This window comes from Phoenix dactylifera, chromosome 1, assembly GCF_051530095.1.
Source record: "Phoenix dactylifera cultivar Ajwa chromosome 1, Ajwa_hap1_PhDact_Kaust_v1.1, whole genome shotgun sequence".
Lineage (NCBI taxonomy): Eukaryota > Viridiplantae > Streptophyta > Magnoliopsida > Arecales > Arecaceae > Phoenix > Phoenix dactylifera.
Window position 1 is genome coordinate 7,228,155 of NC_143190.1, and position 23,164 is coordinate 7,251,318.

The 23,164-nt window shown below is 42.1% G+C and overlaps 3 protein-coding genes across 3 annotated transcripts; 2 read left to right on the top strand and 1 right to left on the bottom strand.

The window, feature by feature from the left end:
• The first annotated feature begins 2,479 nt into the window (after positions 1-2,479).
• LOC148715012 (uncharacterized) lies at positions 2,480-3,330 on the top strand. The gene is made up of 2 exons (XM_088712649.1): positions 2,480-3,188; positions 3,296-3,330. The coding sequence occupies exons 1-2, from the start codon at positions 2,480-2,482 to the stop codon at positions 3,328-3,330; spliced, it is 744 nt and encodes a 247-aa protein (XP_088568775.1).
• Positions 3,331-7,927: 4,597 nt separating this feature from the next.
• On the bottom strand, positions 7,928-10,026 carry LOC103721172 (RING-H2 finger protein ATL65-like). The gene has a single exon (XM_008811252.5). The coding sequence runs from the start codon at positions 9,869-9,871 to the stop codon at positions 8,582-8,584; it is 1,290 nt and encodes a 429-aa protein (XP_008809474.4). The 5' UTR covers positions 9,872-10,026; the 3' UTR covers positions 7,928-8,581.
• Positions 10,027-18,156: 8,130 nt separating this feature from the next.
• Positions 18,157-23,164, top strand: TOM6 (translocase of the outer mitochondrial membrane 6). The gene is made up of 2 exons (XM_008811251.6): positions 18,157-18,401; positions 22,920-23,164. The coding sequence occupies exon 1, from the start codon at positions 18,237-18,239 to the stop codon at positions 18,399-18,401; it is 165 nt and encodes a 54-aa protein (XP_008809473.1). The 5' UTR covers positions 18,157-18,236; the 3' UTR covers positions 22,920-23,164.

Consider the following 23,164-nt stretch of genomic DNA (forward strand, 5'->3'; position numbering starts at 1 on the left):
CGATACTACTATGAGTGCTTTTCGGCGGACCATTATATAACCATGCTATCAGGCAAGCTTTTCATGATGGCTATAATTAACGAGCTCCTTATTTTTTTCTAAATTTGAATGGAAAGTCAGCAACATGAGAGAAAAAATACTAAACTAGGCTAACACGTGTTGGATCCTATTTAATTAAACCCTGATCCCGTTTAATTAGAACCCACATCTTGACAAGTGTCCCTTAAATTTCGTAAATCTTGATAATCACAAGGGCATTAAGGTATTTTCACAGCAGTGAAGGGTTACCTTGATGGGGGGTGACTCTTCACGGGTGTAACCACCTGCAGCGTTTGGTCCCTGGAGAAGGCTATAAATAGCCTGTTAGACCCTTTCTCTAAAACATGCATTAAGAGCTCTCTCTCCATAAGATCACTCGCTAATCTCTCTTAGATCAGAGAGAATCTAGGTTGACCGCGGCTACGCACGCATATCAAAGCCCAATTAAAGATGGATTTAGCGAATCAAGGTATGATTTATAATTCATTAAGTTAATCATTCCATCAATGGTATCAGAGCAGGTGAATAGGATTACAAAATAAATCATACCAATTTGATTTAATTGTTCAACCTGCTTGAGACCCCGATGTTATTTAAACAAATGAAAGATTTTTCTCTGGCCGATGTGGGACTAAACTCTAATCTCGGAACCAGAAGTTTTTCCCATATTCCTCAAAGCAATGAATTGTCTTCATTTGGGCGATGTGGGACTAAACGCTTCCCATCTTTCCCCTTCTTCCATCTTTACTCAAGAAAATAAGGAAGGGAGAGCCGCTGCCATGACCGCCGCTGCGGCGGGTCTCGGTCGCGGCCCTCCCCGTCCAACTGCTGGCTTCCGGCGGGTTCCGTCCAACGGCCTACGACTCTCCGGCAGCCACTGCGGCCCGCCGTCTCGGCGAGCCCGCAGCGGCTGCGGCTCCCCGTGGCCGCCATGGCCACCGCGGGCGAAGGAAAGAGAGGATTCGGCCCCGCCATGGCCTGCGGCCCGCCGCTAAGCGGCCCCGGCCGCTGCCAGCGGCGCCAGCCGCTGCCACGGCGCCCGGCCGACGCCCCTGCGGCCCGTGACCGCGGGCTGCGGCCGCACCCTGCGGACGAACCCCGCGGCCTCCGCGGCCGACCCCGGCCTCCGGCCCCGCCTTGTGGCCGCCCCGCGGCCTGCCGCCGCGCCTACGGCCGGCGGCGGCGGTTGCGCCGCCGTCGTTTAGGAGCGAAGGGGCCACTGGTTTTGGCCCCCTTCTCTTTTCGTTTGGGGTAGAAGAAGATGAATTAGAATTGGGTTTCGGGTTTCGGGTTTCGGGTTTTTATACCCGCAACCCGAATCCATTTAAATAATAATAAAAAAAAGGGAGGGTGAAGGGATTAACAGGTTTCGGGTTATTGGGTATCGGCCAGCAACCCGAAACCCGAATCCTTTTGACTAAACTGTGCATTTTGCAGTTAAACCCCTGACAATAAGTTATTCTGAAAAAGGGGCTTTTGAAATTCATATATGGTCCCCAGCCGAAAGTTGAATTATCAAAAGGGTCCTAAAATATTTTTATGTGGTCCCTTTGCTAAAGTTTCATTACAGAACAGTACTTTGACAATTATGTATTACTCCATGTAATAAATTTATTGCATAAATCAACAATTTATATGCTTTCTTATGATGATACATGATTGTTTAAATTATTCATATTTTTCATGATAAAAGGATGATATATGCATGAGACGAGCCAAAGCATCTTATGTAGGAAAAGACATATAAATGATTAAATTTTTGCATATTTGTGGTGACAAGCCAAAGCATCCCATAAATTTTAGAATGCTTTAGTTTAATTTAATCAATAAAGAGTCTTTTTATCGTCATCTCATGAAATTGAATAGTTGCATCATATATAATGAACCGGCCCCAAAGGGAAGTCATTATACAAAGTTAATGATGGGATGAAATAATGCTATTAGTATGATATTTATGATGAAATCTTGTTGCCCAAAGGCCTTGAATTCTTCATTTTTATTGAATAATATCTAGTAAAATTTTATCCATTGAATAACGGTGTCTAAGAAAAGCTTGTCAAAAAGGCATACGTGCCTAAGAAAGGCTGGTACTTAAGTGAGCCTAGTGCTCCACCACCGATCTGGAGCTGATCTGGCTGTTATTCTTTGGATTTTTTCAACTAGATATATAAAGTTCATTAAATATCATACTTAATACATTAGTTTTATCGTAAAGGGGTAAATCATGTAAAGTTAATTTTAATTTACTCACTAAATTGCTAATATGGGTTAGTGATTTAGATAAGGTTTTAGCGTAATTATAGCATGCATATTGATAGTAAGCATATGTTTTGCAGCTTTGTTTCCGACAGTTTTTTCACAATCTACATTATGCATCCCAATACTTAATGGTTCAAATTTCTCGGAATGGAAAGAAAGGCTGACATTTACTTTAGGGTGCATGGATATTGATCTGGCACTTCGTGAGGACATGCCACCTGTCCCCACGGAGGAAACTACGCCAGAGGAGAAAAAGTTGTATGAGAGGTGGGAGCGGTCAAACCGCTTAAGTCTTTTACTCATACAAAATCATATCTCCAGAAAGATAAGGGGCTCAATTCCAGATTGCAAAACTGCAAAAGAATTCTTAACAGCAGTAGAAGAGCAATTTGTGAGTTCAAAGAAAGCCCTAGCCAGCACCTTAATATCAAGGTTTGCTTCCTTAAAGTATAATGATAATGGTGGCATACGCGAGCACATTATGGAATTACGTGACATCGCTGCCCAATTAAAATCATTGGAAGTAGACATGTCAGAAACTTTTCTTGTACACTTTGTTCTTAATTCTCTGCCTATGGAGTATGCACCATTTAAGATCTCATACAACACACATACAGAAAAATGGACTATGAATCAACTTCTAGCCATGTGTGTTGATGAGGAGCAGAGAATAAAACAAGAGAGGCAAGAGAGTGTTTATCTCACCTCTCATAAGGGAAAAGGACATAAAGAGGTCGGCGGTACCAGTCATCATATTCCTGTTAAGAAGAAGAAAATGAAAGTGTCAGCCAAAGTGACTGACAAAAGGCAAATAAAGTGCTTCTTCTGTAAGAAACAGGGACATTTGAAAAAGGACTGCATCAAGTACAAGAAATGGCTCGAAAAGAAAGGTACTTTTCTTTCCTTAGTGTGTTATGAATCAAATTTTATTGATGTACCTTATAACACATGGTGGATTGACTCTGGTGCTACTATCCATATATGTAAAACTTTGCAGGGATTGTTGAACAAAAGAATTCCAACGGAAAGTGAGCGAAGCATCATAATGGGAAATAAGATGCGTTCACATGTGGAAGCTGTTGGAACGTTCAAATTAACCTTAAAGACTGGCCATATTTTGTACCTAGAAAATACCTTTTATGTACCTGGATTTTCTAGAAACCTAATATCTATTTCAAAACTTGTTTCTTTTGGATATACCGTTTCATTTGGACGGTCATTTGTAAACCTTTCCTTGAATAATATTATTGTTGGTAATTGCTTGTTAGAGGATGGTTTATTTAAATTAGACCTTGATACATCCTTTGAACTATCCCTTTTATCCCTGCAAAATAAAGGACATTATGGATTAAAACGTAGCATGATAAATGAAAATACCTTAATGCCCTTGTGATTATCAAGATTTACGAAATTCAAGGGACACTTGTCAAGATGTGGGTTCTAATTAAACGGGATCAGGGTTTAATTAAATAGGATCCAACATTCTCCCACTTGGACCATATTGACGCCATTTGTCAATGTGGGCCACAACTTGACGGGATCCCAACAACACAGAGCACGTTGAGAAAATCAATAGCATGAGCCAATCATTATTTAGTCCCACAAGATAAAATTTGAATTCATAACCAAGATTTGTATTTGATATTATAAGGTAAGTTGGTTTTAAATTGGTTAGCCTAGAACATGCCTTGAGTTGAAAATTTTAATATCGGTGGCAATTATTAAATAGCCTGCCCCTTCTCAAGAAATATGGTTTCAGCTCAAGATTATCTAAAAGATCTCTACAATATAGATTCGCTCGTAGATATATCTAATTATATTGAACCCATATATAATTTTTGTTTTTATCAATCTCTCTTAACATCCATTACCCTCTCATGCATCCAATATTTGTGATAGAAAATCTAGATTCAATGCCAACTTTTGCCTACTTCATGAAATTTTATTACATTCCAATTAAGTATGAATCAAACTCTAGCCAAGATTACGCTTAACAAATTGATTATTTCTATATTTTTGCATTCTAATAAAAAAGTTGTTCCATCCATATCATTGTACAAAAAAATAAAGGTAACACTCCACTATATTTATCCAACCATCCACTGTTCCACAGTTGCAACATCTTCCATATTATTATTATATTCTCAATTTACCGGAAGAAAGGCCTTGTATGTTTCTATTGCATGGATGTTTGTGCAATTCTAATTTCTAACCCCATCTTTTTTCCATTGGTGATGGACTCGATGCTAATAAAAAGTTAAGAAGGGTTGGAATGGTATGCTGTACCGGTCGGTATCAGACGTACCGTACTCGTATCGATGAGTATCGGTTTCGGTACACCAATGTCGGTATGCCTAGCGTACCACATACCGTACCGTACCGACACTCGGTACGCCTATACTAATGCGGCACCGGTATAGGGTTCGGTACCAGTACGGCGAACTTTGGTTAGAACATTTCTCCATGCATGGCCCAAATGTTAATGTCATTAAAAAATAATGCAAGTTTCATTGAGATAGGGATCTAATAAATAAGCACTAATACCTTCCAACTGGACTTGCCATGCAGATAATAAACTAAACATATACTTAGTTGAAGTGCTGCTCCTCAAGAAAAGATTTTGATAGAGAAAAACCTTCTCTAGAGAAGCATGGGGGCCCTCCTCATCTAAGACAAAAGGAAAAAAAAAAGGTCAAGAAAAATTTTGCCTCTATAACAACAAATAAAATTAAGGGGTAATTAATGGCCGATCCAGTGTTGGACCAGACTATAAGTTTTAGACCATGTTGACTCTTTTTGTAATAGCCGGTCCATTCCATTTCTGGCTTTCCATTTGAGACGAAAATAGCCTTGAAGTTCTAACCGATTCGGCTTCATCTCTTCCCATTTTTTACTCTTCTCTTCACACGGAAATAGCTCTCATCGTTAAGGTTTCATATTTTTCCCTTTTTGTAATCCTATGTCCCCACAAAATTTTTCATCTTCCTCACCAATTCCAGTTAATTTTTAGTCCCCTGTTTCAAACCCTAAGACCGTAAACAAGTTCCCACGGGCAAATCGGTCCTGCTCCCTTGTCCTATTAATCCATTCCTCTCTCGACTTTATTTTCCGGCAAGTCTCCGACTGAGAGTTCTGATTCGACAGCATTTTGTCGGTCCCACTCCAGAAGCTTTCCTTGACGCTCGCGACTTCGCCCGGATAGTTGGTCGACGGCGCTTCGTTCCACATTGCTTCCCAAACCCTCTCCGAGGTGTATTGCCAGTCCTTCGACGGTTTGTAAACCCTGCATCATTCTTTATCGAATTGTTTTTCCTAACAAGAAACTGTTATATAGTATTGTAGGGTATTTATTTTAAAAATGTGCGAATGCTTAGGATTTGATAAATTATCAGACAGAGATGCTGTGATATCAAAATGGAGATTTTTGTCTGCAAAAAGCCTGATTATTTGGTTTCATTTCTGTTCGTTGTTATAGTTTTTTAAAATCATTCATTATCCCGTCTATGTTTTACTCAATTATATGTTTCTATATTTAAGTTGATTTTATTCACAATTAGTGTTTGAATATATTTGTGTTGCAGACATTTTTGATGGCTCCAATTCAAACTAAATGCAAAGCACCTGCTGTTGGCCCAAAAAATATGGTCAACGGTAGGTGTTACTTCAGCCATTTTGTCAATTTTATCGTCACCCTAGTCCCGTTAATGTCTCATGAGCAGAAGGTTAGGATCACCGGCACACCTTTTGGGCATTTGCTAGGTCTTCCATATATTAAACAGAGTAGGCCTGTCTTGGACACTTTACTCTCCTTCTGGGATGACGAGGAGGAGGGTTTTTGGTTTGGTAAGGTTTTAGTTCCTTTTGTAGGGAGCGATTTTGCACTAATTCTTGGTTTAAGTGCGACGGACGATGAGGTAGAACTGCATAGGAAGGGGAGAATTACGTCTGACCTCATCATCCGTTTTTTTGAGGGGGACCATAAAAAAGCCAATAGAAATACAGTTAAAAATAGATTACAATTTCTTGTTGGAAAGAGCGGACAACAAGATGTAGAGGATTTCACAAAGTTATGGGTTCTATATCTCTTTGTGACTATCCTCTTTCCAACTATACACTATTATGTTCCTAAGGCATTATGTGCATTTCTTGATGATTTAGACCGCTTAGGTTCATATAGTTGGGGTCTTGCTGTTTTTGCTTTTCTTCGCCAACAAATACCTAGTCTAACCGATAGTGTGAGGTCAAGGAATATCACTGGCAAGGGATCGGCTAAATATATGGATGGCTGCACGGTCGCTTTGGTGGTAAGCATCTTAATGTTTGTTTTAAATTTCATTGTTAAGATTTGTATTTCTTTGTAAATTTGATCGAGATTTGTGTCCTCGGAGATGGAAATAATAAGAGCTTCGGCACCATAAAAACAAATAGCCATGAAAACAGGGCTACTAGTTTTTTTTGAAGCCATGACAATAGAAAAAAGAAAAAAGATGAACTGATGGAAGTTCCAAATGCTATTACAACAATGAAGCGAAGGAAATACTGCCACATCAACTATTTTTCGAATATGATATCAGCAATGGAAGTCACACCGACTCACACGTTTATGTCTCCAAGCAGTATATGAGCAATGACAGACACATAAGAAGATAATCCAGCTAAAACAGGGTTTTCTTTCAATCGCATTCGGAAAATAGAGGAGAACAGAAGGATGCCTCAGTGGATTATGAGAAATTATCGGAATAGTATTTCAACCTCTATTACTCTTGTGCAATGAAACCATTGCCGGTAAATATCGAAAGGGACTCTAAGCAAACAAATAAGGAGGAACCTGAATTTTCGCCTGAATTTTCGGCAACTCATAGAATAGTATTTCAACCTCTATTACTCTCCCCTTTCCGCTTGATTCTCTCTGGTACAAGAAGCAGAAATGAAGAATCTAAACTATATCCCCTGTTTGCGAACGATCTCTCCGACTCGTTGCTAATGGAGAAACCATGTTCGTCCACGATTCCAATGGATAAACTCTCCCCTTTCCGCTTGAAACTCTCCCCTTTCCACTTGATTCTTTCTGCTACAAAAAGCAAAAAAGGAGAATCCAAGCCATATCCCCTGTTTGCGAACGATCTCCCCAAGTCGCTGCCAATGGAGAAATCTTGTTTGTCCACGATTCCAATAGAGAAACTCTCCCCTTTCCGCTTGAAACTCACCCCTTTACGTTCGATATTATCTACTACAAGAAGAAGGAAAGAAGAATCCGAACCAATATTTCCCTGTTTGCGGTCAATTTTCTAACCGATTCCACGTTTTCAACCATAATGACAACGAAAGGGCAACTTCGGAAAAAAAAAAAAAACTTATGTTATGGACTGGTAATTAAGATTATCTCCAATCTTGGACCGGAAAGCTTGATTTGGGTCAATAGGGACTTAGCGTTATACTGTAGCCAAGGAGAGGATCGGAAATTAATTTACGCTAAAATTAATGCTCCAAGAATCAAAACAGAATCCTTCATACTCCTAAGGCACTTAATCTGTTGCAAAACCAAAAGACAACGGTTATATGAGATCAAATTGTAAATAGGTTTTTCTGAACAATATCATGTAGCATTTTCGCACATGTCCATACCTGGTTTCAATATATACTAAGTCTAATTCTCTTATTTGAGATAAAGATTAAATTTAACCACACAAGCATGACTATGAACCATACAGAAAAGCCAATTCCCATAGTAGATTTGTTCTATTATTGTTTTCCCCAATTCTGTGATATAGTCCTTTTAAAAATATCAATACAGGGCGGCGTGCAATATGGAGTTCTTTTTACTGGCTTGGGATCTGAGAACACCCGCGTAAGCAAACGGCACGTACTTCGGTGGTAAAATCGATAGCGGATCATGGATCCGCATAAATGTTTCTATGGCACGACGTCCGCCCGGTAAACAAGGTCGGTCCACCGAAAACCGTTACCGGCGCCAGCACCGGCACGGCGGCACCGAAACACGATGCCGCGATCTCAACCCGTATCGTTCCTCCGGAGCCGCGACGCCAACGTCTCCATCGCGCGCTCCCATCTCTTCCGTCCCGCTACTCCTTCATAACCGACGAACGCTCGTCCTCCACGAAGACCGAAGACGAGAGAATAGAGAACAATAACACGTCTTTTTCTCTACTTTCCCCAAAGAAACCGGCAACTCATTAATATCTCGCATGCAACGCACAATTGAGAGCGCTCCGGCTGATGACCCCATCCGTCGGGCCCCTCTCCTGCCACCGCCGACTCCAGGTCAGCGCACGCCGCTGCGACCGGCTACCGTCGGTTCAGCTTCTCCGGCCACAGAAGCTCCGTCGGCGCTGACGGGCTCGTCATCAAGTGGCTCAGCCGGAACGACGGCCCCCGCGACGCCCCTCAGCCGGATGTTCGGGTCCGACGAGAGCTGGAAGAACCCCCGCCGCTGGAAGGATGGCGATTTCCCGGCGACGCTCCGGTAGGATCGGTACGAAAAACCCATCGCCGCCCAGGAGGCGGAGGAGGAGCCGCCCCCGGCAAAGCCTCCGAACGGCGACGGCCACTGCTTGCTCCAGAAACTCCGGTACGGGTACCGCCACGGCGAGGCGGTGGAGGCGTCGTGGACCATCCGATCGGCCGCCAGGCTCCGCTCGAATCCGAGAGAATAAGACCGTTTCAGAAGGAAATCCAAATCCCGGAAGCCGAATCGGTCGACCCCGCGGATCGAGGGCGGGGAGGCGGCGGCGGCGGGGACGATCTCGGTTTCAGGATCGGGCATCGGCGGCGGGAACTCGGGCGGTGGATCGAGGAGGAGATCATCGAGGCTGGGGCGGATTCGGGCGGCCCCCATCGGGACGAAAGGGGATTCGTAGTGGAATACGGCAGCGCGGCAGAGGGGGCAGGAGGCATGCGATCGGAGCCAGACGTCGATGCAATCGACGTGGAAGGCGTGGGAGCAGAGGGGGAGCATGCGGAGGGAGTCGTCGTCCTCGAACTCGAGGAGGCACACAGCGCACTCCCGATTGGTGGCGGCGAGGTGTTTGGCCCTGGACTTGGAGTACAGGGAGAGGGGGAGGGTCTTGATCGCGGAATCATCGAGGCCGTAGGGGGAAAGGAAGTAGCCGGAGGAGGAGCCGAAAGACGCACCGCCGGCGGGTGGAGGGGGGGATTCGAGGTCGGAGACTGCGGCAGTGGATTGGAGGAGGAGTCGGCGGCGCCTCCACCGGCGCCAGCGGTGGAGGTAGCGGGAGAGGATGCGGGCGCAGAGGACGATGACGAGGGCGGTGCCGACGACGGCGATCATGGCGATCAGAGGGGGGCTGATGTCGTGGGTGATCCTCGCTAGCGGGGAAATGTCGGGGGTCGCCGGAGACGGGCCCCACTCGAACTCGTACTCCGCCGTCTTCGCCGGCGCCGCCATGGCCGTTGGAAGAAGCTGGAGAGGACCAAAGAGGATGATTCTCGGACCTCGATATCTCGATGTTATATTTGTACTCTTTTGTTTTACTTTGTCTCGAAGTACTACCGTGGGGACTGAGTTAGGGTGATCCTGGCGAGCAATATACATTATCCAGATCCACGAACAAGGCCTGATGATCGCGGTTTGCTCCTCGCTCGGGATATCTTAGGAGTGTCAAGCCGATCGGGTTGGACGGACCGGGTTGAACATCAGTCGGACCAAAAAAATCGTCAACACAAATCTGACATCTTATTAAAAAAAAAAAGTTGGAGCCCTCCTCAATTTTTTTTAAAAAATTAAAAAATATAGAAAAAGTTAAAAAAATAAAAAATATCTAAAAAGTAAAAATTTTATTTAGACTCTTTGAACTTAAAAAAAAATATATTCAAAAATAAAAATTTTATTTGAACTCTTTAAACTTAAAAAATTATTAAAAAAATATATTTCAGAAAAAATGTTCAAGGAGTAAGAATTTTCTTTGGTTGTTGCTGCTATTTTTATATATAATTTTTCGATTAAATATTTAACCTCTGATGGGGATGGGGAGGGGTGATGGGAAGAGCCAATTAAATGACTCGGACCAGGTCTAGTCCCTGGCCTCGATTAAACCCAAACCAGTCCAATTCTTGGTCTCTTGCAGGCCCAAACAAAATGGCTATCCCCGTTCATGTCCCCTCTCCTTCTCGGTTCCTCCTCCAGCCGGGAGGAGACCGGAAAGAAAATAAAAAGACCGAAAACACGACTGGAAAATAGACCCTCCTTTCCTCCCTCCTTGACCGACGAAGACCCCAACGATGCTGTCCTCAGCGACGCCGACGGTGACGATGACGCCCTCCTAATCGTCCTCCCTGCCGCCCCCGCCCTTACCCCTGATCTTGATGACCCCTCCTCCGCAACCGCCACCGCCGGGCAACTCGTCCGCAACCTCCTCGTTGAGCTTAAGGAGGAGCACCGCGCTCGGAAGGCTACTGAGGATTCCTGCGCCGACCTCCGAACCTCTTTCAACTGCCTCGAGGCCCTCGCCCATGAGGCCTTCAAGAAGCGCGACAAGGCCCACTGCGAGAAGGGCGAGGCCGGGCACTCCGCCAATCAGGCCGCTCTAGACCTTGCCGAGGCCCTCTGTCTCAAGGATGAGGACCTCAAGCACCGAGACTCGCTGAAGTCCGAGATAAACACCGTCGAGGAAATGCTATTCTCCGGCATCCGCAAGATCTTCGACAAGGTCAGTGGCTTCAAGAACTTCAACACCGGCGGCCTCCCCAAGTCCCAAAAGTACGCCGGCCTACCGGCCGTGGGGTATGGGGCCATCAAGCGAACCAACAAGAGAGCTCACAAAGTAGGTCGAGGGGGGCATCCAAGTCCCGGGACCAAGCTAGAGAGCAGAGGGAATAGGGGAACCATAAGATCGCCATCGAGGTGCCGCAGCTCAAAGCGACGATAAGTGGTCTTGGGGAGATCTGGAGGCGGGTGGGACCCTATTCATAGTACGTACGAATACATCCAAAAATATTAAAGTATAACAACTTTCAAATGCACCGGTCCTTTCTCCCTCAGAATCTTTTTAGAATGATTAGTCACGTAAGATACTACCTAATATTTCTAAAGAGCGGGCGGCTCACGATGTCTTCCCCTTTTTCATTAGTTTTCTTGCTGTTTCTTTTCAACCAGTGGCTTGTACTTCTCCTTTATTCAATAATATTTAACTTTCTTTCTTCAATATTAATTTCATGAAGAATTCTTTCACCCGGGTTCTTTCTCAGTTGCCGCAAGTACTTCGCTAATTTTATTCAATATAATATTAAGAATCCCATATCTTGTGCCATTGGGATAAGTGGTACATAAAAAGCAGCATAATATATCGAGTGATATAGCTCCTGGTGTCGTTCGGATAAGCCTCTATATAATTATTTAATTTTAAATATTATATTTATTTTGTAATGCACTTACATTTTTTATATATTTAAGTTGTTTATTTTTATATATTTTTTGTTCATTATATTAACAATTTTTGGAAAACCTTCAAAATGAAAATATGTTATGCTACTTTGGATGGAGCTATATGAAATTTTTCGACAATTAAAAATATTGAAGAAAAAAACCATACATATGTAATTTGTTGATCATGTTTATTCACAAAAGTAAAATTTAATTATTTTCTTTTCTTAATATATACATTGAATGATGTTATTTTATTCATGGTGGATCAAGATAAATAATGGGCTAAGCTATGGAAGAATAAGTCCATCTAGTTGAGAACAAAGAAATTACCAAAATGACAAATGTGTTATGTTGCCTTGACTAGAGTTATATGAAATTTCTCAATAGCTGAAGATATTAAAGAAAAAAACCATACATATATAATGTGCTAATCATGCTTGTTCCACAAAAGTGAAACTTAATCATTTTCTTTTTTAATACATCGCATGATATTATTTTACCCATTATGGTATAAGTCGAGAAATGATGGCTAGATCATTGAAGAATAAGTCCATCTAGTTTGGAATATGGAAATTACCCTCTCTATGTAGATTCAACTTGTTTATTTCAACATAATGCTAACTTTTGTTGTTGGTATTTTATTTTTCTATCAAGTTGAATGGGTGAACTTACATGATGAATTTATCTAAAAATTATTTCTTTAGTATCTATTATATCAAGCATTGTGTTTTGTTGACAAAAACAATGATGTTCTTCTTACTTTTTATGTTCTTCACATATGATTTTTCTTATTTTGCTACATAACTTAAAGCATGCAAAATATTCTTTAAAATGATTGAAAAGAATTGCACATTGTGTTATTTTCAATTGATAATTGTATGCCTAAACTATATAAAATTTCAAAGCAATTCACAGTGTTGGACTTCTCGAATAGCATATTGGACTCGAAAGGTTGGAGATATTAGAGGAGAGGCAGAGTTAACAACCTTTTGTAGAGTTTTTTCTCCGGAAGAATGTACTTTATGGACTAGTTCTTAAGCCTCCAAGCTTTCCTCTTTGTCCTTGGAAAGTTTCTCATCCTAAAGGTAGTTAATGAGGAGATCGGTCTAGCTCGGTTCGAAGTTGGCTTGCAGAACTGGGCTTGGCTCCTCCTCGATGTTTAGTTTGTCGAGCATTTTAAGATAGAGCATCTTCTGCAAATCGGTGCATTCCAAGGTGGCGAGCTTCTAAAGTAGATCGGTTCTAGCATTTTTCATTCTAGAAAAGTATAAGACCTCAAAATCCTCAAAGGCCGAGGTGATATCCTTGACCTTTTGAAGGTATTTTGCTATCATGGAGATCTTTGTATCGAAGTCTCCTCAAACCTGTCTGACAACCAACTGAAAGTTGCTGAGAGCTTTTAGGTGTCGAGTTGTAAGTTCTTGGGCGAGCTTGATGCCAGTAAGGAGGGCCTCATACTTAGCTTTGTTGCTGGACGTCTTGAAGCCAAAACGCAAGTCATACTCTACCATGACTCCATTCGAACTAGAAAGGATTATCCCGACTTCACTTCTATTTGGGTTAGAGGATCCATCAACATGGAGGGTCCAGGACTCTTATAGCTTATGCTTCTTTGGCTCCATGCTGACCTCCACATCTTCAAAACTAGTGCATTCCATGAGAAAGTCGGCCAGTTTTTGAGCTTTGATGGCTGGTTGGGGAAAGTAGTGGATGTCGAAATCTCTGAGTTCAACTACCCATTTGGTCAACCTTCTTGATCCATCCAACTTTTGCAGAATTTGCTTTAGTGGTTGATCGGTTAACACGATGATGGAATGGGCCTGAAAGTAGAGCCAAAGTCTCCTAGCCAAGGTGATAAGAGCGCAGACTATCTGTTTAAGTTTAAGGTATCTTGTCTTGGCATCTTAAAGGACTTGGCTCGTATAGTAGATCAATCTTTGTACTCCATCTTCTTCTCAGATGAGAACCGATCTTAGCGTTGAGGAGGACACGACTAGATAAAGATAAAGCATTTCCCTTGGGTTTGGTTTTGTGCATAATGGTGACAAGATGAAGTATTCTCTTAGCTGGTTGAAGGCTTGACACTCTTGATCTGCCTCAGCATTTTGCACCATGAATCTACCGAGCACCACGATGCGGCCTGTCAGATGCTCTACCTCCTTCTTCATCCTCAGGGAGTGTCATTTCCAGCATAGTATAGATCTTCTTCGAGTTGGCCTTGATCCCGTGCTGTGTCACCATAAATCTGAATTTTTTTTTTTGAGGTAACCCCGAGGGTGCACCTGCTCAGTTGAGCTTCATATAGTATCTTTTTAGGGCTCTAAAGATCTTCTTGAAGTCAATCACATGATGCTCAACCTATCCGCTTATGACTAACATGTCATCAACGTACACCTCCATATTGTAGTCGATTTGGTCCTAAAGATCTTGTTGGCATGGTGCTAGTAAATGGCTCCTGCATTCTTCAAACCTAAGGGGGTGACCTATAGCAGTAAAGTTCTTTATCGGTGAGGAAGGAAGTCTTTTTTTCATTCTCAGACACCATCCAAATTTGGCTGTAACCCGAGAATGCGTCTATGAAGCTCAGCATCTGATGCTCTGATGTGGCATCTATGAGCTAGTCGATCCATGGAAGCAAGAAGATGTTCGTAGGACAGGTCTCATTTAGATCGATAAAGTCGATGGACACTTGCCATTTTCTGTTAGCCTTTTTCATCCGATGATGTTGGCTATCCAGTCGGGGTAACCAGCTTCACGGATAAAGCTTACCTTGAGAAGCTTATCTACCTCCTCATTAATGGTGTGCTGCCTCTTTGTGGCAAAGCTCCTCTTCTTTTATCGAACAGGTCGATGCGTTGGATCCACACTCAACCTATGAACAATAACGTCAAAGCTTATACTTGGCATATCAGAGGCTAACTGGGTGAAGATATCAGCATTAGCTCGAAGAAAGTCTATGAGCCGAGCTTGGCTGCTTCATCGAGGTAGGCCCTAATATACACCATCTTGCTTGGGTTTGCTTTATTGAGGGGGACTGGAAGGACTTCCTCAGTGATTCTCGAAGCTGCTGTATTTGCTCATATCGGGTATCAAAGCCTTTGATTGGCAACATCTTCATAGGCTTCTTTTCTTGGAGCCTAGCGACATAGCACTGTCAAGCTAGCGCTTGATCGTCTCGAACTTCTTCTACGCCGCTCCTGATCGAGAACCTCTTAGTAGGTTGTAGGTAGAGACTATAGTGCACAGAGTGTTCAGCCCGAGCTGTCCCAAGATAGTATTGTAAGCTAAAGAAATTTTGATGACTAGAAAGTTGAACATCACAGTGGTTTGCCTCAGCACTTGCCCTGCAGTAACTGAAAGGGAGATGATGCCTTCCATAAGGACTAGGTATCCCCAGAATCCGATCAAAAGAGAGTTGATTTTTCTCAACTGATAAATCGGTAAATTCATTTTAAAAAAGCCTCATAACATAAGACATCTGTCGAGCTTCCATTATTTACTAAAATTTGTTTTACATCGAAGTTAGCGATAGTTAGAGAAACTACAACATTATCATCGTGAGGAGTCTGCACGCTTTTTGCATCATTGTCTAAGAAGGAGATAACCTCATCCATCTTCTACTTCTTCAGGGTAGGGCTTTCTATCTAGGCTACTCGAGCATAGGTTAGGGATGAGCTTTTTTTGCTAGCTATCGATCCATTTGAAAAAGTGTTGATAATTCCTACAAATGGTCGATTTTCAATCTACAACTCAAGAGCAGGTTGCTCCCAACCAGTGTTAGCTCAATCCGTGGGTCGTTAATGTATGCACCGAGGAAACCCCGCTAGATGAGGGCCTCAATCTCATTATTGAGCTGTATGCAGTTCTCAATGTCGTGTCCATAATCTTTGTAGAACTTGCAAAATTTGTTTATATTTTTATAGACAACTAGCTTCATCTTCTGATGCCATTTCACGTAGCCCTAGTTTTGATTCTGCATGAGGATTTGTCCATAAGAGGCATTGAGAGGTGTGTACCTCTCGAACCTCCAAGGTGGACTCCTTGACCGGCAAGAACTCTTCTCATTCTTCTTAGCTTTTTGTTCGGCTCTTGTAGGTCCTTCTAAGCTTGCTTCTTTTTTTTCTTCTTGCTGGGTTTGTCTTCGGCTGAACCTCATCGAACTGTCATAGGCTCCTCAACTTTGATGTATTTGTCAGCTCGGGCGAGGAGCTCAGTGTAATCTCTCGAAAACCTCTTCTCTAGAGAGAAGAGAAACTAAGACATTTTCAGTCTACTCCTTATGGCAAATATGGCGACCGAATGGTTCAGATCGTGAATCTCTAAAGTAGCCGCGTCGAAGCGGCTGATGTAGTCCCAAAAGGACTCATCCTCTCACTGGTTGATGGTGAAGAGAGTGCTGACCCTTTCTTTTGCTTTAGGCTACTCATGAAGCGGACCACAAACATTCAACCGAATTGCTCGAAAGAATGAATGAAGTTTGGCTGGAGCTTGATGTACTATAGCCAGACCACTTTCCGAATAGTGGCGAGAAAGCTCTGCATAGGACTGAGTCACTGGCCTCTTAGAGCATCATGAGAGCTTTGAAGCTCTTTAAGTGGTCCAAGGGGTCGGTATTTTCATCGTACCTTTCAAGCTGCGACATCTTAAACTGGAAAGGGAGGGGCTCCTCCATGATCCTTGCCGAGAGTAGGGGCTCAGTAGTGAACTCAACATGTTCCTGAGCTCGGTGTGGTGCAACCTCAAGGGTTTAAGGTAGCAGTCCATCTTCTCAAGCTTGCGATCAAGGTCAGCCTCCCTCCTGGAGGCCCTCTCCAATTGACGGGGGGAAGAGTGGCTACGCGTTCATCTCTCTCACGATTGTAAGCTCGGTGACCGATGCCTCCTATCTTGTCCAAGTTTCCGTAAACAAGAATGGTGGATGCGGCAAGCCCGACCTGAGCTTTGAGGGTAGAAGCGATGGCTCTGTTGAGCCCGCCCTGGTCTCCGAGGAGGGGAGTGGTGGCTCGACTGCGTTGAGACTCTATGGTCGCTTAGCTCGCAGGCCTGATACTGTTATTGCTGCTAGTTGTTGGCGGTCATCTACAACAAGTTTGGACGATTATAGTCATAGCCTGAACTTGCTGCACGAGCAGTTGAAACTGATCAGCAGTAACTACTGATGCTGTCTATGGCTCCGGTGGAGGCGAAGCCCTTGAAGGGCTCTATAGAACGCTATCGGACTCTACAGGTGCGTCTTGTTAGGATGTCAAGGGTGCTGTATGTATTCTTCGCGACTTCATAGCTGTAAGTTGTCTACCATCTATTGCAACCTCTGGTAGTGAGATCACGAGCTCTTCCTCTAGTGTCAATCTATTGTCGCTGAGAATTGGCCCGACCAAGATGTCGAGCTGGCTGAACAGCTAGAAAGCTCCAACGATCAACTGCTCAGACCGTAAAGATCAGTTGAAGATTGTGATGTATCTCTGAGGTGGCGATACGGCGGTTGCTATGCTTGGGTGGCGATAGCTCCGCCGCTGGTTGCTTCCAAGATGGTGTTGGGTAGAGGCGATTGTGCTTAGACATTCTTTCCAACATTGGATCCGATATGAAACAACAAAGTTAGAGAAGTTCTTTTATCGGAGAGTGTCTGGTGGAGGACCTTCGATGCCTAAGTCAAACAGATCCTCAGAAAACAACGGAGGTATTGTGAGAGTAGCAGAATGGCAATACAAGGGCATAAAAAGTTTCAAGAACACTTACTAAGAGGATCCCTTAGAAATGGTTTTTATAGGCGAGGGTTGGTGCCCATTGCAAAAGAGTTAGGATGTGCAGATCAATCATTTTTGGTAACTGATTGCATGTCCCAAGATCACGCATAAGCATTTTGCTCGCGCATCACGCTTTGTATATCTCGCTTGTTCGTCACACGGTTATGGAAACAGTTTGCAATCGTGGTCGAAGTGTCGCCAGATGGAATGAGAGTTTGAAATTTAAATAACTCTCCGCACACCTCTAGGGTCAACCCCATGGCGGGCTTTGATTAGTTGATTGAAAAATTCATGGTACGCTCTGATTAGTCGGTCTACTATATCAGCTATAATTGGTTCCGAGGCGTATCACATATATCAGATTCACCTCTATTTCCCAGGATCTCATCAGTATTTATTTAACTATCTGAACTTATGAGCCAAATTTCACTCACATGTTGGCATTCCTAACTCATTATGTTTTTATGTTTAGATATTATTCATGTGGTATGGAGAGCCTATGCAATTCTCTTTGGAGCCATTTTAAGACGAAGCAAAAGATGCATGCTGTAGGGTCGGGTTTGAGGTATGTGAACAAAGCTAAAAATCCACGGGAAATTATCAATCGTGAGGACACAAACTGCCACCCCTAAAATGAGTCGGTTCACCGAACCAAAACACAAACCCATTTGGTGAAAGCTCTCAGGTGCCTATAAATATGCCCCCAAAGTCCCCAGTCTTCCCCACTGCTAGGGTTTTGCCGAGGGAAAGAAAGAAACCAGCGAGAGAGCAAGCGGAGTGCGATCGAGATGTTCCTGGGAGCAATACCTCGGAGGCCGGACAAGGCCACGGCCTACAAGCAGCTGAAGACCCACCTGAGCATCATGGGCGCGTGGGTCGCCGTCATCCGCGTCACCCCCTACATCCTCCACTACCTCTGCCAAGAAAAGGAGGAGCTCAAACTCGAACTCTAAGTAGGTTCCCTCTCTCTCCCAATCCTTCCTGTGCGAAATCTTTTGGGCTTCATCTCGTGTCTTTTGTTCGATCTTGCCTTTATTCTGGTGTTCCTCCTGCTTTGATTTCTGAACAGAACGTCAACTTTTAATGGAGTCAAGAAAAGAAATCTTATTGTCGGCAATGATTTTATATTCTGTAACTCGCTGTTGCTGTATGCTGTTGATCTAGCTATTAGGTATTTCATGGCAGTAGTATCAATTTTTGGTGCTTTCTGTTTCTCTTATTACTATGTCTTGTGTTTAGAGTAATCTGTTGTGTTTGGATGATTCTGATATGCAGGCAAAAGGATAAGAAATTAACTAAGGTTATATTCTTTGAGAAGTGAACAATCTGCGAGTCATGTGAGGAGAGAATTGGTTATGTATTATGGATTTTTTGTTTTTTTAATATGATTTGTTTTGCAGTGCATCTGAATTCCAGCCAGCTGCCTAGCGGCATGACAGCCCTATGCGTCATGCCTTCTACATGTGGTAGAAGATTTGAAAGGTTTACGACTCTAGAGATGTATGATAAACGGATTGATTGATACATGAATTATACACAAACTCTAGCTTTGGTCGAGATCTAGGCATGTTTATTGGTATAAATTCAGGACCTAAAAGCTTATTTTATGATCGACCCAACTCTGTTGGTTTACTTGTTCCATATTGTTGGCTAAATAGGGGTAAATCTTGTTCTAACTAGTTCAGCCATTAAAAGATCTACCAGGCTCTAGTTATGTATAACATTACTGTGAAGGAGTAGCTGTTGAGGGATTTTTCCCTTCCATATATGTAACCCACCTTCACCCAATTTACCTTCACCCAACTGCATTTTGCATGATGGCAAGTGGTGGTCTATGTTTTATCATTGGCATTTGGTACATAGCATATTGCTTTGTTGTGAGCATGATAGAGAGATACTCACCGAACTGGGATTTATTAGTACTATTGGATTGTAATTATACTGCATTGCAATGTCTGGGAAATGGGTAATAGCAAAATTTTGACATTAGATGGGCTTTGCCAAAAAACTAGCTGATATATTGAGATGTGCAGGCTGTCAAAAAATAAAAGTGAAATGGTTTCAAAAGACACTTTGATGCATACGATACAAGAAAATGTCCTATAAGTATTGACTTAGAAAAGAACTTTGGCTGGAAGTACAGAAGAAGAAGAAAAAAGCACTTCAGATATGCTAGGATTGTTGTCTTTTTACACTGGCTAAGTATGGAGATGATGGAATATATTATGTTAATTTGGATATTTACATATACCTTAAGGAAAGTTGAAGGTGGGAAGAAATTAATGAATAGACACATGAAGCAAATCATAGGAGCAAAAGAGGTATTCATTATTTCAACCATGACTGTAGAACTACAATTGATGACTCTTCATTGAAACTAGTTTAGAGTTCAATTAAAGTTTACAATTTGAGCAGATTTTCAGAACTAAATCTGTTTTTCTGCTTGAAGTGTTAATTGTCAAGGTTATTTCTTGCTCTGTCAAATGGTTGAAAAGAGCCCTGGAGCTTAAACTAGCAACATTTTGAGTGACTTTTTCAATCCAGAAATCTCTGTTTTGCAGAGAAGAGGACATAAAAGGAAAAGAAACATCTAACCGTGTACAAAATGACCTGAATTTTAAAAGCCTAAGACATGTTATAATCATTTCTATAAATTCTTGGCCAATTTTTTGGGTGATCACTTGAACATATATGTTGTCGTTAGTTCTGGAGATGGCATTCTGCTTTTACATCATATATAGAAAGACTTTTGTTGTTTTAGCATTAACAGTCCTCTAGGACAATGGGTAAACTTTAAGGTTCTTAGACATCACTTTGTCGGAACTTACTTTAGGCCCGGGGGCTTCCTTGATGTTGTCTTATTCTTGTTGCAATTTGACACCGTTGAGTAGAAACTTACTCTTTAGAAGTATACTTCATTTTGTGATATGCTTATGTTGATGGATTTAACCACTTCTAACTAGTGCATTTTATGTTTGTCTTTCTACAACATAAATGTTGATCAATAATATTAGAAATTACAGTTTGATTTCCTTGGGAATAGGAATCCTATGACTCTGCTACTTTTTCTCTGCTCAACATAAATTTGTAAATCCAAGAATTTAGAAACTTAAGGCTTGTAAGTTTAAAGAGAAAATATTTTGGTGTAACTCGCATATAGCAAGGATATAAAGATTGACATTGTTGGACTCCAAGTTAAAAACCATCCATTCATTCATATGCTTCAAGTGTTACCAGTTAGATTTTGTTGGAGGGCCACTAAATTGAAGTGATATGATATGTGCTGGTGTATCAACTTCTCAATCTTTAAATCTAGGATTCAGTTTAAAGTTGAATGTAGGAATAAAGTGCGCTTTTCAAAGGGAAATCAGAGAAAAAATTTTGATGCATCATCTTGTTGTCTAGGACTAATCAATATTTTGGTTAAGGATTATGCATACCAATGCAAGGTTTCTCCTCTTTGATATCTTGCTCATCTCATTAGGTCCATGATACAAAGAGAAACCGATATTTCCTATTTGATATCTTGCATGCTCGTATTGCTGGGCGATGTAGGGTGTTGCACAGTGTTGGCACTAACGCCTATGTCATTGATCTTCCATCTGATTTTGGTATTAGTACAACTTTTAATGTCGAAGATTTGGTTACTTACACGAGCCCACCAGCAATCTCCGATGACCCTTTTGTCGAGCCCTCTCCTAAGCCCGATGATCTCCCTATTCCTGATCCCATACCAGCCTTGATTCTTTTGCCCCTCTAACTAGCACAAAAAGAGTAAATTGATGCTATTTTAGATGATCAGACAGTTTTTACCGGTGATGGAGGCATCCAACGCTTCTTGGTTCGTTCGCGAGGACGACCAAAGTCCGACTCCACTTGGATCACGTGAGATGAGCTTCAGCAGATTGACCCGGACCTGTTGGAGTACTACCAGAGCTACACCGAGCCGCGCTCGTCGAGGTCGACTTCTTGGTTCGTTCGCCAGTACCAGACCACCTATCACTCGGGTCTATGGTCACCGCAGGTGGTCCAGCTAGTTTCATTGTGGTTAGAGTGATTTGCTTTATTTTGATAGCCTTTGGGATTATTTAGGTATTTTGTCATCTTTGAGGGTCTTTGTGAGATTAGTTTCTTTGTAGGAGTCTTTTTGTTTTTTTTTGGATCTTATAAATATGTTGGACCGTACATTGTATGGGGTATGCTATGAATAAAAATTTGGTTCCTTTTATTCTAGCCTGGGTGTGAAACCCTGAGTAAGGGCTAGGCGTGAAGCCTAATTCTCTTCTTCTCTTCTTCCTCCCGTCTCTTTCTCTATTTCTCCTTCCTCTTCCTTGCTGTCTGGCATCATGAATGTAGGAATAAATTGCCCTTTTCAAATGGAAATCAGAGAAAAAAAATTGATGCATCATCTTGTTGTCCAGGACTAATCAATATTTTGGTTAAGGATTATGCGTACCAATGCAAGGTTTATACTATTTGATATCTTGCTCATTTCATTGGGTCCCTGAACCCAAGACAAACCGATATTTCCATTTATCTCAGAAGCCCTCTGCTTCTGCAGATCGCCCCTGCCCTACAAGTCCATTCTCGTGCCACCACATGCAGCTCCATCGCTTTCTGGAACTTAATGACCACTATTTGCATCAAAATGTTAACTGGCATCTCCTTTCCCAGATATAATCTGTCTTGATTGATGGGTGATATCAGACAAAGAACCTTGCAGAGCCAATCAATGATCTCAAGTGAACCATCTTCAACCTCGAATCCTTTTTTCTTGTCTCCTGTACTAGCTGACCCTGCTAAGTCTGTCTTTAATTGTTTATAAGAAAGATGTTCTCAACAACATGTAATAAGAACATTGTTCTTTGATTGAAAAGGTGGCCTTCAAGATGCATCCAGTTGATGGCTGCTTGCTTGTTAAGGTAAGCAGAGGGGGAATAGAGGTTGCAATGATTTCCTTTTTTTCCCCCATGAAGGCATGCTAGGGTTGTAATTAGGTTTTCAGGGCTAGATACTGGGTATGAAGAATTTGAAGGTCAGGTTAAAATTGAGAACTGTTACTGAGGTTTACAGTTATACTTCTCTTTTACCCTCTTGTACCCTTATCAAGTCTGTACCTTATTGTTTACTCTGCACTCGTTCAAGGAGGTGCCTCAAACCTGCTACATGAATGTAGTTGAGCTTTCACTAAAGGGTAAGCAGAGGGGTAATAGAGGCTGTGATGGTTTAATTATGCTCCTCTTCACCCTTTTCACCCTCATCAAGTCTGTACCTTAGTGTTTACTCTAAACTAATACAAGGAGGTGCAGCAAACATTGCATAGGATGTAGCTGAATTGCTGAAAAGTTGTTGATGTTTATAATATCATGCATGTTTATCTCTTCCTTTTCTGAGTTACTTAATATATTCTGATGTTCATTAGATAATCTATAATTGATGTTATAACCATTCTTATAAATTTTCTTCTGCAGATGGATTTTCTGCAACTAGTTTGAGGATTCCGGAGGAAGATATCAGCGCTATAGCCTGATGATAGGTCTCCATGTATCAGCAGGGACAGACAACTACTTTTTTCTTTACTTTTTAACAAGTGCTTTATGGTTGTTTCACCCAAATACTGCTTTTATAAGACCAGTTAAATTTGAATTCTCTATGCTGATCTAGGTAGTTTGCAATGGTACTTTTAAGATGATGGCATATTGTTATATTCTTGTTA

What these genes read in the sequence shown, in the direction of transcription:
- LOC103721172 (XM_008811252.5), bottom strand. Translation starts at nt 9,871, where the DNA reads ATGTATATTGCTCGCCAGGATCACCCTAACTCAGTCCCCACGGTAGTA.
- LOC148715012 (XM_088712649.1), top strand. Translation starts at nt 2,480, where the DNA reads ATGGATATTGATCTGGCACTTCGTGAGGACATGCCACCTGTCCCCACG. An exon ending in GAAATGGCTCGAAAAGAAAG is followed by an intron (nt 3,189 to 3,295) that starts GTACTTTTCTTT and finishes AAAACTTTGCAG; the next exon opens with GGATTGTTGAACAAAAGAAT.
- TOM6 (XM_008811251.6), top strand. Translation starts at nt 18,237, where the DNA reads ATGTTCCTGGGAGCAATACCTCGGAGGCCGGACAAGGCCACGGCCTAC.